The sequence below is a fragment of the Colletotrichum orchidophilum genome (assembly GCF_001831195.1).
Source record: "Colletotrichum orchidophilum strain IMI 309357 chromosome Unknown Scaffold_48.1, whole genome shotgun sequence".
Classification (NCBI taxonomy): domain Eukaryota; kingdom Fungi; phylum Ascomycota; class Sordariomycetes; order Glomerellales; family Glomerellaceae; genus Colletotrichum; species Colletotrichum orchidophilum.
This window is the reverse complement of record NW_019173004.1, coordinates 237,254-253,062: the sequence shown is the minus strand read 5'-3', so window position 1 is coordinate 253,062 and position 15,809 is coordinate 237,254. Positions and strand designations below refer to the sequence as shown.

Below are 15,809 nucleotides of genomic sequence, written 5' to 3'. Positions count from 1 at the left end.
TGCTCGGTTCTATAGGCGTTCTACACATAGAGATCAATTTCGATCCGCCATGGACAGTGGAGGAGCAATACTAGTACAACAAGGGACAAATCTTAGGGTGTTGCTCAGACCATACCGAGACATTTCTGTCGAAAAGATTCAAAGCCAATGGCCCGGCTCTTGACTTAACGTTTCAACTAACACAAGTCCTTGGTGCAGGCCTCGGTGCATGTTTACATACGGAAATCTCGGGCTCATCGACAACCACTCAAGCTGAGAAGAAACAGTCGTTGGAGAAGACGTAATGGATGATTGGCATCAGTTTGTAGATGTGTATGGGCATTGCGAGCGTGAAAAGTACCCTTTCAAGGGATCCGGCTGCAAGTTTAATGCGATATTAAAAAAGTACAATATCGAGTTTTGTGGAGATGAAGGGGAGGGAAGCGAAATTGCAACGGGCATGCACCGCTTGTGAAGGTGCTATATGTTATGGCATTATTGGTGGAGGCACAGGACCGTGACATCGACGAGCTCACTCCCGAACAGATTGGTATTCTAGTGAGAGAACGAGACGGAGTTGAAGTGTTGCGTTGCAAATCTGCTTCCTCAAATTGCAAGGTACCGTCTGGAAGAAGACCAGGAGCTCGATGCAACATGAGAAGAGTAAAGGAAAGGTAGTGGCAAGTTCAAAACGACAAGAAAAGAGAAGACACAGAAGGTCAGCTGAGAATGAAAACATCTAATCTGATACAAAGCATATGTCAAGTGCACCACTACTGAGGACATGGTGTGATTATGAAAGTCCTAAGGGTGTGTGTGTGGGTGGGGTTGCGCCGGGGCGGGGGGGTGGCAATTAGACGGGACATTATCACAAATCGGTATATAGGAATCGGCATCTCAACTTTGGTCTAATTCTGTCCGAGTGACGGTATCCAGAAGGGGTTGTCTGACGTGCCATTATAGACACTTTTGTCTGCTAACTCGCCTGGCATCCATGCCCTGTCTCATTGCGGTATCAACCCCTTTCGTGACAGAGATTAAGTCGATTCAGTCTCCGTGGAACAAAGAGAGAAGTTCAAGACCAAGCGGAAACTCGAAAACAACGGTGACAACTTACGATGTGAGGTTCATAACTTCGTGTAGCTGCTGGACCAGCTGAAGAATCCGAAGTTCTCTTATCCGATGAGAAGAGCGGTTAAGCACACATATGTAGGAATGATATGGTTCATGACACCTGATTGACACTGGCCCTTCACGGTGGTACTGTGCATCCAAAAGTCGACTCTATTGTCTTTATTGAAACAGACTCCTGCGCGACTCAAGGAGCATTGCAACGCGGCTAGCAGGCTGGAAAAGATAAAGACCGTGCTATGGAATGCACAAGGCGCTTTAATTTGAAGATTGACGCTATATTGCAGTACGCAACAAATCTGAGTTTTCAGCCGCCACCTCGAAACCCAGTGATTCTCAAGAGATGCAGCTGCTAGCTCTTCCCCTTTTTTTTTTCATGGTCAAATAGCAGAAATGGCGCTGCATTTCGACTGGCAAAGCAAAAGGTTGATGGGGTTGATTAGTTGTTGGCGGGGACGCACCAGCGCGCAGGCCCGATTAAATAAACTAAACATAGGGGTTGTATTTCTTTATCCAACTTCTTTTCCATCCGTAAATGACGTTTAATTATATAAGTTGATTATAATGTGTGCATTTAAGCCTTTGAATGCCAAAGCCTGTACATATGACTTAGTTATGTGTTTGATCAACATTGCATTGATTCGGATAGACTGGCGCGCTGGTCCAAACCGTTCTTTCTATTTTAAACCGTGAAAGGGTTAGCGGTCATTTCCGAATTTCTCCACCTCCCGCGCTGAACAGATCATAAACCCTAAATCTGGCAGCGGCCTTAATCTATTACGCTTTCTTTAACCTTGCGTCAACTAGCTTAATTATTTTGTGAATCGGCGGACTGTCGGTTGGCCCGAGTCCGATCGGGTCCCGTGGTCAATTCGGACAATGCGGCCTCGCCTCGCTCTCTTTCAACTATCAGCCACTCCTGCAGCACAGCTGTGGTTGCTTGTGTACTGAATCTTGCGCCCCGTGATACACGGATTACCCCATGACTCTTATGACTACGGGAAGGCCGATGCGTTATCAATTATGCTTTTGGATGTTATTCTTGAAGTCAAGAGATTGACGTGTTTTGAGATAATGTTAAATTGAAATTCTTATATCCAGTCCATCTGCTTGGAGGCGAGTCGTCTATGAGTATTTTATCAAGTCGACACCTTTGTCTTGGCATTCATAGCCAGATTAACAACTCATCGCCATTTCACTCACCAACCCAACGCCCCCTCCCTTTATATTCCCAGTGCAACCAATTCATAAACTCCCCAGACGAAAATGAAGTTCCAACATCTCCTTGTCTTCGCGGCCGGCGTCATCGCCGCACCTGCCCCAGAGGAAGTTGCCAAGCCCGTTCCTGTCGATATTGGCGCTACAGTCCCGTCCCATCTTCTCATCTGCGCTGGAGCCTTTATCGAGGTCTCGGAAATCGACTGGGCAATGAGGAACCGGAGGGACGAACTACAGCTCAATGCCGGATGGTGGGACGAGGTCCCCGTCGCCTGCCAGCCAATCAATGGTACACATACTGCCCAACCGGTGTTTGGTATTCGGTTCATGTACAACCACACTCGAGACGAAAAGGTGAAGACAGAAGTGGAGGCAGTTTTTGTGCAATGCAAGCCGCCGAACCACTGGAATCTGACGTGCGACGACGTTTGATTCATATCGATTGAATGAGGCTGAGGCAGTTGGTGGGAAGGATTTGAAAAAGTGTTTACATATAGCGATGTTTGGCAACAATGAAGAAACATCTTCCAAACAAAAGCTATCATCTATGAGGAAGTCACTACCATCATAAAGATGCCCGTGGTAAACCTTTGCCAGTCTGGATGTACCCACTATGTCCCTTCTTCTGCACATCAACAGCGCCGAATTATAACTACGACAAAACAGGCGTCTTTCAATAGGTGGACCTTACAGGTATTTTCCCGAACGTGGCCAGTCCGCACTGCGACTCGGAAAGCCCACTTGATTGTCAGAGTAAATGTTCCTTGAGCTCAGGTCACATGGCCGGTGATGAAAGATACTTTGATGAATGACACACTCCTTGCTAAGTAGAATTGCTGCTTCATTAGGGCTGCGGCTTGGCTTCTCGATAGACATTAGCATCACTGCTGGTATCCTGTCTCTACTGCACTCATGGTCAAAAAGTGTATTTCGGACAGAAGCTACAGACATAAGTGGAGATCTAGTTTGTAAAAGTTTGATTTTCTTATTGGTGGCGGTTTTCAATGTGGAGATATCTCCAGGCTCTTGTCGTTCGAGAAGAGATAATATACACCAGAGTTGGTCTGGCCACCGCCCATCCTTGCCAATACCCACATTGTCGGGTCTCCTCCTACGAGCATGGCTGGATACACTTTCAAAACAATCCTGAGCAGTAGCTCTTCAGCATAGGCAGTTTCCAATCAGAAAGCTTGCCGATAATGAAACCTTTGTCATGTACTCAGCTGGCTGCCACGGATATCAAGGAGGCGTCGCCTTCTCAAATTGCGAATTTTATCTGTCGTATACCATTTTGTCATTCACAGGTGACCAAAAGAGCTTTTTCAGACGCAGAAGCCCAGCAGTCCCAAGACCACTCGCGTTTGTGGAAGTGTTGTGTCTCGGAAACCGAGTTTCCATTCTCCTCTACCCAACTCCTGCCAAGAACGTAGCTGATCGCCAGCTATGATTCTTGGCGATTGGAATGCGGCAGATATTATGAGACTGAAAGATGATGTGGACCATGAATGCTGATCTGATCTCCTAGCAGAATAGGGAGGCCCGGAGAATGCTGTCTCCCGAGGTAAGTCAATATGTTTCACTAGAGCTCTTGGGACTTGAAGCTGAACGCAGCTGGGGTCTCAGATGGATCTGCTGAAAATCGGCTATCGGTACCAAAGACTCAACATCTAACAGACTGCACATTACGTTAGTCCCAATCGAATGATGATTGGACGAGAAGCGGGTGTGTCTCTGCCCCAAGATAGTTAAGTCCGCTGCGGGGAAACACCAGCCAACCCGACAATGATGATCAAAGTGACCCGCAGACGTGGGGGAAGATATAACCGCTTTCGGTGATATAGTGAGTTTGCCATCCTAAGTGAGTACACGTAGTTTGCTGATACCGGCAGAGACAAGGACCATTCCATTTTTGGGGAGCTATACCCTGCGCACGGGTTAGGGCCTCGAAGGCATGTCCTTCGGCATTTGAGATGTTCATGTAAGAGCCAATCAAACATTTGCGCACACTTCGGCCGATGGGGGAGGCCGAGCTGTGGCTGGCTCAGCTACGACAACTGGGGACGCAAACATGAGGACTATGGTGCTTACCAGCATCACCTAGCCCTTCTCGACAAGCAGGTCTCGAGCTATCCTGTAGATCACAAAGCTGTAAATATTGCTGTATCAATGTCGCAAGCCATCGTATTTCCCTTTGGGCGTCATTGAGTTGGAGAAGCTGAGGGACGGAGATTGGGACGCTGCTAGTAGCATTCGCGCTGCTGTTTTTGGCAATCAGCCGCCCTTTAGCTGTGTCTCAGCCTTTCAGGCACGAAAAATTGTGCTGATCATATACCTGCGAATGGTATCGATGACCCTTCTCTGGATGTGGAAGAAGCGGAGTCAATGGCGTCGCTACTCGCGGGCTTGTCCACACAAGCCATAAGAGTCCTGCGTCGTATCTGCGATCTCGGCTGCCCTGTTCCGGCTCATACAAACTCGTCGATTTTCCCCCCTTACCCCCATGGCCGAGGGCTTCTACCAGTCTTTGGATTCTACTCTTGCTTCACACTTTGGACAATACAGCACAATGGCGGCGACTCACGGCCACAACCACAACCACTCCCAGACTCACCTGGGGGTTGATATTGGCATCCACAGTCCAGTCACTCCCGGTGAATCGGATCTGCTAGCGAGCGAGATGTCGGGCCTCAGCATCAACGAGAGAAGCCGACCTCGTCTTCTTCCGGGCTATCAGACCGACAGACCTCTGACATCCCCGCGTACAAGTAGTCCTACCGGTTCTGCCCGGAGCGCGTATACTACCAAGCGTCGCGTCAGCCGTCGTTCGTACAGCAATGAGTTCCATTCCAGCTCCGGCTTCAGCTTCAGTTCAGAGGTGTCCAAAGAGCTCACTCTCCAGGCAGAGAGCGAGTTCTCGGCTCTGATGGAACTCATGGCTAGCATGTCGAGGCGAAGCACGTCTCTGCGAGAAGTCTGGAGCAAGATCATCACCGAGCGAGAGTCCGTCTACTCTGAGATGCACCGCATGACGGAGCGCTACGAGGAGTTGACCGAGGTCATGGAACGTAAGGAGAGGGAGCATAGCCACCACAATCACGAGCAGGAGGGCCGCAAGCAGGAGCTCGTCAAGGTACGCCTGGAGCTCACTGCTGCCATCAACAACGCTTCCAAGTTCAAGATGGAACTGGCTGCGCGAGAAAACGAGTGCAAGACCCTCCGGCACGAGATTGCCGAGTCCAAGGACACCTATACCTACATCAAAAAGGAGCACGAGGAGCTGAAGAAGTCTTCGGAGCAGACGAGACTCATATTGGTTGCCACGCAAGCTGCCCGTGCCGATCTTGAAGACCAGTGCGGCAAGCTGCGTGGCGAGCGTGAAGCACTCGACGTTAGGCTCACCGAGCTGACGTCCAAACATGAAGAGATCACCACCAAGTTTGAGTCGAACAGCAAGGAGCTCGTGGATATTAGGAAGAGCCACTTGATACTCAAGGAAGAGAAGCATGAGTGGCTCCACAGGCGGGGCGAACTCGAGGACCACATCCGCAAGTGCGACCACAAGAACGATGAGTTGAAGCGCAAGTACAAGGAGATTGAGGAGCTGTATGAGAAGAAGAAGTACGAGCTCAAGGAGCAACAGGAGATTGTCATCAAGGTCAAAAACGAAAAGGAAGAGGCCATCACCAAGATCAAGAGTGAGAAGGAGGAAGCCATCACTAGGATCAAGAACGAGAAGGAGGAGATCATCATCAAGATCAGGAATGAAAAGGAGGAGCTCGAGCAGCACATCATTAGACTCAAGCGCGAGCTTGAAGAGGAGCATTGCCGATGGGAAGAGGCCGAGGATCTCTGTGGCAAGTGGAAGCTCAAGTGGGAGCACTATGACCGCGAAATCATTTCCCTCCGCGAGGAGATTTCTCGCATCGAGGTCACGCGAACCGAGCTGCGGGAGACCATTACAAAGAAGACGGAAGAGTACCGTGCCCTCGTCATCGAGAAGAAGCGCATCCAGGAAGAAGGCGAGCGTGCCGTCGGCCGCGCCAACGAGAACCACCGCCAGCTCCTGGTCGTGCAGGAGACGCTCAGCCACACCGAGTCCCTGCTCAAGAAGTCGCAGGAAGAGATCCACAGCAAGACGGAGCGCATCGAGCGCTTCGAGTGCGACCTCGGCGACGCGCGGAAGCAGCTCGAGACGCTCCAGATCGAGATTGAAAGCCACCAGTCCGTCGCGGCGGTCCTCAAGCTCGAGGTCGAGACGCTCAACGGCAAGTGCGGCGCCCTCAAGGCCAAGTGCCACGAGTGGGAGGTCAAGTACGACGACGCGTACGAGAGCATCACCGAGATTGAGGAGGGGAGCTCGAGCTTCGAGTACGAGATCTCGGCGATGCGCACCATGCTCCGCGAGGCGCGGGAGCAAAAGGAGACGGCCATCACGGCGCGCAACACGGCGGATCGGGAGCGTGACGAGGCCATTGCGAGGTTTGAGGAGAAGTGTAGGGCGATGGAGAGGTTGGAGGAGAGGATGAGTGCGCAGATGCACGAGATGAGTTCGCGATCTGGCACCAAGACTGTCACGAGTACTACTCGTAAGTCGTCGGGTCACCGGGCGAATGGCAGTGGTAGCTTCTGCGTTGACGAGTGATTGATGGCATGATGATGGGATGTACAAGTCCGACTTGACAACCACTGTTTTCTCTTTGTAATCTTGACAGCAAGGATCGTTTCTCACTTGTAGAGTGGTCAATCAGCTTAGCTAGTGCTCCTAATATCACATCACACTGCGCCTCAAATACCTCGCTCGGCTGATTGTGGTTCGTGTTGTATAAACACTGGACGTGTCATTATCTCGTTCTCATTCTATTTTTGGTATTATGCCCGCAAGCTCACTCCAATTCATGGGTACATATAGTACTATGTTAGTCTCGCTTGCCCTTCCCTCTCAAATCCTCCTCATCACTGCTCGTCAACGTCGTCTCGCTCGGGTTGATCCTGAAGCTGAAGTCCACCACGCCAACCAAGCTGCTCACAGAGCGCACCAAGCCCTCCAAGTCATCGCACACGAGCGAGCTGCAGACCTGCAGTACCGCGAACTCGGTATACCCGTGCTGCTCCACGTTCCGCACGTCCAGAATGCTTCCGCTGCCGAGGGGACTGACCATCTCCGACAACTCGGCCATGCCCGTGATTGTCGACGTGTCGCTCGCCGGCGACTCCGCCAGGCTGGGCTTCCGAGCTGAGGGGCGTACTTCGGATCCCGTACGGGTGTGTACCGTGACGAGTCTGTGCTCGAGCTCGCTGCCCCTTCGCTGCATCGTGTGCGGCTCCGGTTCGGGGCCCTTGAGGTGCAGGAGTCTGCGGGTCAGCTCATTCGGTTTCGGAAGTTGCATAAAGGGCGGCAAGGACTGGCCCGACAGCAGCGAATTGGACAAGAGCGTGAGCGTGGAGAGAATGGTGTGCTGCGCCGGTTCGATCCCGGCGAGCACTTGGTTGAGAGCGCGCAGCCAGGCTCGGTCGCTGTCAGACGTGGGCGTTGCTGGCTTGTCGCGAGGCTTCCACGTGATTGTGTAGGCAATCAGCGTCAGGTACCGCATGGTGCTGGTCGACCGACTGATGATGTCTTCGTAGGTGGCCCTGGGAAACTTGCCGCCGATATCAGGTTCCCATTTCTGCCATTGGGCGTGCATGTCCAAGCTGGGGAGCAGCAACAACAGCTTGCCCAGGATCCGACGTCTCTCCTTTTCCATCTTGTGAGCGGGCGTGCCGGGCTTCTTGATGTCTCCGTGAGTCTCTTCCATGGTCGCCTTGATTGTCTCCGTCACGACACTAAAGTAGTTTGCGATGAGATAGAGTGAGGCACTAAGATCTCGTCGGAGCCAGCGCCGATCGGTGATGGGGGCCGGGAAAATGGTCCAGATGAAGGCGACGAAGCAACCGGCCGCTACACAGGCAAGGCGATAGGGTGCCAAGAGGTAGGTAGGATAGTACCGTTGTCCCGTGGAGGCGGATGCTGCCTCTCCAATCTTTTGGACCTGCAGCTCGTAGCCGATAATGAGGACTTGGGTGATGATGGTGATGAGCCACACAGGCATGAAACGGGGGTACTTCAAGATGAAATACTGCTCGACGAAGATGAACAGCCACAGGAAGACGATGACTCCGGCGGTGTGCTCGACGACAATGTACCAGATAATGTAGGAGAAAATGACAGCAGCACAGGTTCCGCCGATTCTGCATATGAAGCCAAAGATGGACTGGCCAGCCGTGATGGTCATGCCGATGGCGATCATGATCATTGCCCACACAAGCCGCTGTTCAGTGAAGAAGGTCTGGGTACTCTGCAGGAAAGCCATGATGCCAACCGTCATGGTGGCAATGGCGACACGGAAGCCGAAAAGCGATTCGCCGGATCCGACGAAGCCAGAGATTGCCCTCGCCCCGTTACCAAAATGTTGCCAGGCGCCGTGAGCGGGAAGATGCTCGGGGTCCTTCTTCTTGTTGTAGCCATCACCGGCGTACACCACGTTCGCTCCCATCTCGGCAATGTCCGGCGTCTGTTCGGGGGAAGCGTCCTCGGTGTTGTAGATGCCCGTGAACCACTTCTTGAGTCGCTTCTGCGAGGGGACAATCAGACGCTTTCTCGCCATGGTGCCGTCGGCCACCTTTGAGTCTGCAAACATGACGAGGTCCTGCACCGCTTCGCCGAGGGCGAGCATGAGCTTCTCCATGTACAGCATCACATAAAGCTGCGTCTGGTCGCGCTCCCGCATCCTGGTCTCGAGCTTCCTCAGGTGAAGATCTTGGCGCTCCTGCTCCGTCGCGAGCTGCCTCTCCTTCAGCCAGTTCCTCAGCAGCTCGCCCTTCTTGTCGTTGAAGTCCTGCACCTTCTCGGCGAGGACTTCGGCGAACCCAGCTTCGCCCGGCTTCGAGTTCGGTTTGGCACCGGCCTCCCTCTCCACATCGGCACTCTTGGTCTTCTTCGGCTTCGGTGTCAGTTCGAGGACGATGCCTACGTGGTCGAGGCCTTGGTCCATCGCTTCCGTCAGAATTTCAAACGGCTCGACCAGTTGAAGCATGATGTCGTTCCAGACTCTCTTCTCCCTGTTCCTCTCCACGTCCGAGTCGCCGCCGCTGCCGTCTTGGACGCCCCATCCGTGCTTTTCGGATGCACGGCGAAAGATATCGACAATCGTGCTGATGCCGTTCAATGGAATCATGATGCTTCGCAGACGGTTGAAGATCTCGCCTAAATCCTTGGAGTCGAGCTTGCCGTAAGCAATATCCCTCTTGGCGAAGAGCATGTCGCCGTGCATCTTTCCAAACAGAGTTGAGATCGCCAGGGCCGTGGCCTTGAGCTCGCCTGCCGCCTTCGCCTCCTTTGTGAGCTCGGGTTTCTTTTGCTTCTTGTTCTTCTTGAACACGTTGCTGCTCTTTGTCTGGTGGCGCTCGAGCATGTCCGGGCTCGACAAAGTATGCAGATAGTTGAGCTGCAGCTTGATGGATTTGCGAACCAGTCCCATGGCACCCTTGAATTCGCCGCTTACAACCTTTCTGCTGGAGACGGGGAAGACGAAGAGCGAGACACCGGTCGCGATGCCCATGGCGGAAAGCATTGCCACGAGGAGCCGCTTCACAAGCGACTCGGCGGCTGCGGTAGTCACCATCAACGGGCCAAAGGTGCAAGCCACGTTCATGAAGATGGAGTAGATCATGACGGGCAGGTTCATCGCAGGGTACTTGGCTCTCAGGGTATTTGATATCCAGATGTTGAAGAACAGCCAGATTCCGCAGACGGCCGACTGGCTCGAGTTGTAGACGGGCAATCCGGAGGCCAGTTCTTGGGCGGAAGCGGTGTTCCTCCGCGCCTGGACACCGGACCACAGCGCCAGCATCGACAAGGCGCCGCCAAGGAGGATTCCGGTGACATTGAGGAAAAGATTCTGAAGATACTTGCCTCTCGGTAGAATGGCGAGCGCGAGAACTGAAATGATTGGCACGAGGTAGCCTATTGTTGTGAAGTACTGTGCCACAGGTGTGGATTGGTAGATGGCGATGCCGATGAGGGGGGGCAATGAGCCCTTGAACATCATGATGAGCGTGGGCGCGTCGAGGCCCAATCTGGTCGCGAGACTCGGCTTCGGCGCCGGTTGCTTCATCGCATTACTTGCAGTCGTTGCTGACCGTGCCGGGACGCCTTCCGGGTGATTCTCAGTCTCCGGGGACTGAGACTCGGTGTACCGGTCGGCGTCGGGCTTCTGTTCGTCGGACGCCATGGTTTCGTCAACGTTCTACGGATTCATCGGTCCCCCGAGCGAGCGAGCGAGTCGGGCAGCTGTGGTTATCCGATTATATCGTCGTGCCTGCAGATCGGTCGAACTTGACCGTCTCAGTCTTTGGGCGTTACAAAGTTTTGGACTGAGTTTCCCCGGGGTGGGCGATTTGTTTTGTCTCATTAGAGAATGATGTAATTGCGGAGTTCGCCGCGTCTTTCCCGAATCCCTGCTGTGTGCAGACCGACAGACTAACAACAGATGCTGGCAGAGTTTGCGCTAACGCCGTGTTTTGTGGACTCTGTGTTCGTTTTTGGTTAAGAGCGGGAGTAAAGATTACGGCGTACGCCAAGAAGGCCTAAAATATCAGCCGGTGGCCTCTCAGTCTCAGAGGGCTCTGCTCTGTATCCGTATTCCGCACTCAACGTGAGACGAGTCAAGATTCCTGCACGAGCACGGGCCTTCATCTCGGGGCTAAGCCGGGCTGAGTCTGTGAGTCTGAGCACACTGAGATGAGATTAGATGAGATGGGCAGACCATTCTCGATTTGTTGAAAAACAAAATCTAGAGTCTGAAGACAACCACTCGTTATTGAATCAACCTACGATCTTGTGGCCTATTTTGGATGAAGCATGCATATATAGTACTCACTGATGAGAGAGGGATGAGTGAGCTACTGAGACCCTTCACCCAGCGGCTCGAAGACGAAATGCTGTCCAACAACATCAAATTCCTCAACGATGATGCAAAGAAAGTTCAATTAGTCCTAACAGATGGGTTCAATGAGTTCGCGAGCTTGAAAAGAACCATGGATTCAGAAAAGTTATTCCGTATGCGTCACTTGGCACCTTGGCAGCCTCTACAGTCCCGCCGGAGCGGAGCAATCAAATGAAAAGAATCAACCGCATTATGCATGTATCATCCCTGCACCTCAGCCCTAACCGGCTTATTAACCCCGCCACGTCAACGTCTCAACCACAAACCGCTCGGCGTGTCCGGTCGATCTCGAGATTTCTCCCCGGAGAGTGACCGTCTAGCCGCTTCCTTAGTTCCGCCAACACAGGTAACACAACACTGGATGCTTGTCGTCTATCATGATTCTCATGCAAGAATGAAGCTTCGAACAGAGGGTCTTGTGTAATTATCAAGAGGCCGCGGCTCATAGCACCGGGGCCGTTGAGGCACCGAGTTACGAAGGCTCAGGAGTGGGGAAAGCGCTCTTCATTTTAGCGCACGTTGCAAGACGTTGCACTAGAATCCCCTCTCAATTTTGAAGCCAGTCTGTGTGCACATGGGCAATCTAATATCTTCTAGAAGTCTAACTTTGCAGTCTGCTGCGTTAAACTCAAGTCCTCAGACTCTCCCGGTGACCCGATCACATCGCTTATTGCTTCCCTTCTGTTCTCCCTCCGCAGCACTGCCGACACATGGACACCATGGATCTACAAATTCTTCTTCAACAAAGGAGATTCTACCGAGACGAGCTCTCAAGTCAAACTCATAGGGCAAATCTTTGCAAGCGCTGTACGCGTAATATTTGGCTGGTCCCACTGCTGAGTATGGAAGCAGTGATCGCGCAATCACGTTTCTCAAGTAAATAGCGATACAACGAAAGCACAATAAAGAGGACGAGTACCTCGGTGGTTGAAGTGTCGGTACCAACACCTGCTCCGAGTGTGGAGTAGGGAGACGGGCAGCAATGTCAGACTAGGAGAGGTAAGATGGCTACGATGATGATGAGAGCTATTGGGAGCGGCCAGGTCTCTGACGATGACCTCGAAGTCAATGAAAATGGAAGTTCTTTACAGTTTTATCCCACACCTGAGCCTATTATCCACATGGGAGAGAATAACATCCCAGAGCCGCTCACGTCCCCTTCCGAGGCCTTTTGGACAAAAGTACATCAGCTTTTCTCTGGTATCATGTGTTCTATCAGAAATAATTACCGGCAATATTTAATCTACGGTCACTGGAACCCATTCAGACAATAGAGGATGGTCAGAGCCTGGAAAAGAGCTGTGGCACCGTGGGAGCTCAATATGACGCGTGTTGGTCACTTGGAAGGCCCATCCTCTCAGGGAACCACATCGAAAATTCTTCCAAGAACGCTACCATGATGACTGGATCGCCTTTGACAGGCTCCTCACTCATTCTTTGTGGTCTGAGGCGACATGGGAAGGACGATGATTGAGACCGGAGACGGCCGAATCGGCGAGTGGTGGCAGCTGGGAGGACAAATCAATAGGGCTTTACACCTCTTGAAGATGCGCCTCATTAACAGAAAGCTATCAGATAGATATAATATGGAACGCCTGGTACAACGATGCGACTGACCCTCGAGACAAGATCTTTGCGATGCTGGGTCTCGTCGGTGGCCCCCATGGCATTTTGTAACCAGACTATAACAGGTCCATCAAACAAGTGTTTTGCGGAGCAGCAAGAGACATAATCCGTGACAATGACAGCCTCGGAATCCTTTTGGCTGGCGGAAAGATGAAGAGTGAAAACGAGGCAATCCCATTACCGAACTGGGTACTCAATTGGCGGAGGGAGCACAGCCCATCCAACGCGCCGCCCAGATCTCTGGTGGGCCGGTCTCATATATCTTCTTTCTATTTCACCGGATCCATCGAACCTGTCCTTTATCAACGGGCATATAGTTCAAGCGTGTGCGAATGAAAAGGAAATTGCTTGGCTCAGTAATGATCTTAATAGGCAACACGTTCGTGCCGTATTCATGGACTGGATGGAGTCAGGTGGTCTTCCACACGAGCCGAGACCAGATATTGGCATAAAGTATACAGTCAATGAAGCGTGCCTCGTAGCGCGTGCCGCATTCTTTCTTCGAAGGGGCGCCTCGTTGGTGGAACAAAAGGGAAAAAGACGGATTGCCGGGCTTGGGCAAGGGAGTTCTGATCGCAGGTCCCCGTTGGATGAAGAAGAGGCTATAGGAGATATCGTGGTGTCCTGACGCTTCATTCCCACAAAGAATGAGCGTTAACTCTGAATTAATCTCGATAGAATACGGCCAGGAGACAAGATCTTTTTCACTACTGAATATCATCTGCCACTGGTTCTAAGAGAGCACAGGCAATGCAGTGGTTTACCAGAGGTTGCTCGATTGACTGGCCGGAATCAAGGAGGGGGCCATATGCCCTTATGAGAGGTCCGGGGAGACACGTAGCGCTTGGAGTCGTGCCTTCTCTCTTCTAAAAGCGATAGCGCATATTTTGGAGGAACTCGTCCAAGGCGTGGCAAGAGCCGGCCATCCCATTCAAGGCTTTGGAGGAAGCTGGGGTCTCTCCACGTTGAGTGAGCGGACCTGTTCTTTTAGCTTTCCTGGCCTACTTTTTTTGTTCACATCTTCTGGAACGAACATACGAATCAGGGATATCACATAGTAGTAGAGGCAAGAAAAATGCAAAGCAGTTTAAATGACATGCTTAGTGCAGTGCACAAATTGAACCAGCCCAAAATCACAAGATAGGGTGTTTGAGACGCGGGGACAATGCAAACTGCTCAGTATTGGAAGAAAGTTGTATGTCTCCACGATATATTTGTAGAAGAATAATACCTCATCGGGCTCTACACCTACTTATGATCCAACATCCTCTCGGTACCAATGCTACGACGTAACACACGCCGTCCGCCCGGCGTGTTGCATGCGACTCGCCACTGTGTCGTTGGACCACGACCAGCTAGCGACGGCATGTGGTCCTCCACCACACGAAACCAGATCAAGAACGTCACCCTCTCCCAGCCGTGATGCTAGTCAAGCTTTTGAATCATTTGGATTCGTAGCCGACATGCTTGGGGGTAGATCCGAAGTCATCTACCGTTCGCCAATGATATCGAAGCGACTTCACCGTACTTCCCCAAGCATGTGGCGATGAAAGGGTGAACTTTTGGCATGTGTCACTCAGACGCCGGGAATCATTTCGTGAGTGAGGGCTTCAGATAGGCCTGGTACTGACCGATGAAGTAGCTTTATCTCATCTTCGATTTACTGACAAAGGTGTTGTGCAAAGACTCAACCGTGGCTTTCCGTGGACCAGAAGTTGTTGGGTACCTAGGAAGAGCACAAACACGTCTGTACATGGACCGCGGAGAACTAGACAAATCAAGTCTAGAAGCAAAGATGTGGAGAGGTCTCCAGGCGTGAGTACCTTTGATAAGCGGTATCATGCAGAGCCCCGACCACGATGTTATAGCGGCAGACCCACGGCTTCTGCATCCATTCTTTACGGAACGAGCGCGGCCCCAATGTCTTGCAACAGCCATCATGAGTACCTTGCTTTCATGGCATATTTGAGTCTTGTGATATTTGAAGAGACAGAAAAGAAAGCAGCGCGAGATATCCAAGGCAACAGTCGACCTAGACTTTGATCAAGATCGTCGCCACGCTGAAGACTAAAGCTCGTGCAATCTGGCATCTCTTTCATGGGACATTGATCAGTTATCCAATTGCTGCCGCCAGAGCTGATCTTTTGAGTCTTCCTAGACGCCGGCTGCGGCCTGTTCCACATTCTCGACGTCAACAGTCGCAGGGGAAACGGCAGTGACCAAGTCAATCTAAAATGGGGGATAGCAAGAGCCGGAGCGAAAAGAAGACGCAGCAAAGCAGGAAGACAATGATGATCAAATTGCATGGTTGATTAACGGCCAGGTTCAACCTTTTGAACGACTAGTTTCTGTTCAAAATGAGGTTGGGTTCAGCGTTTACAGTCTTGTAAACATCTTTGCGACTCATGGTTGAAGATATTGAGCCAACCGAGGTAAACCTCCCCTCACGGTCTTCACTTGGAGACCACGAGGCTCGTCGTGTTCAGAACCAGCCGCCATGTCCGCCGAGACAAAGCTCGAGCATTCTTCGATTGTACTTGTCATATTTGACACTAGTGTAGATGTGTCAGGGCAGCTTCACCCAAGGTGTAGACTCGGGACAGCGGCAAACAGCCGTCATCAAAACACTTGATATAAGACGACCGAACTCTGCGAGTACTGTCTCAAGAGAACGGTCAATATGGTATCAAGATGACCACATGATGAAGATATCTGGCATACGAGACGGGAATCGAAGGGGTACCAACGGGTTCGAAGTCGTCGGGAGGCATCTGATCGGCTAGCAAACCTGCTTGCAAGATAACATTAGCAACAGAACCCTGAAAAGCGCGGGAGAAGGCGTCACGACGCAAAGAATAAGATCAACAAATA

At 51.7% G+C, this 15,809-nt stretch overlaps 3 protein-coding genes across 3 annotated transcripts; 2 read left to right on the top strand and 1 right to left on the bottom strand.

Annotated features, from left to right (window-relative positions):
• Positions 1–2,376: 2,376 nt before the first annotated feature.
• Positions 2,377–2,760, top strand: CORC01_06475 (uncharacterized protein; the record flags this gene model as incomplete). Its single annotated transcript, XM_022618116.1, has 1 exon — positions 2,377–2,760. The coding sequence occupies one exon, from the start codon at positions 2,377–2,379 to the stop codon at positions 2,758–2,760; it is 384 nt and encodes a 127-aa protein (XP_022475428.1).
• A 2,068-nt stretch (positions 2,761–4,828) lies between these two features.
• CORC01_06474 (uncharacterized protein) lies at positions 4,829–6,970 on the top strand (the record flags this gene model as incomplete). The annotated part of the gene is made up of 1 exon (XM_022618115.1): positions 4,829–6,970. The coding sequence occupies one exon, from the start codon at positions 4,829–4,831 to the stop codon at positions 6,968–6,970; it is 2,142 nt and encodes a 713-aa protein (XP_022475427.1).
• Positions 6,971–7,244: 274 nt separating this feature from the next.
• On the bottom strand, positions 7,245–10,598 carry CORC01_06473 (uncharacterized protein; the record flags this gene model as incomplete). The annotated part of the gene is made up of 1 exon (XM_022618114.1): positions 7,245–10,598. One exon carries the CDS (start codon positions 10,596–10,598, stop codon positions 7,245–7,247), a length of 3,354 nt encoding a protein of 1,117 aa, XP_022475426.1.
• Between the last annotated feature and the right edge of the window lie 5,211 nt (positions 10,599–15,809).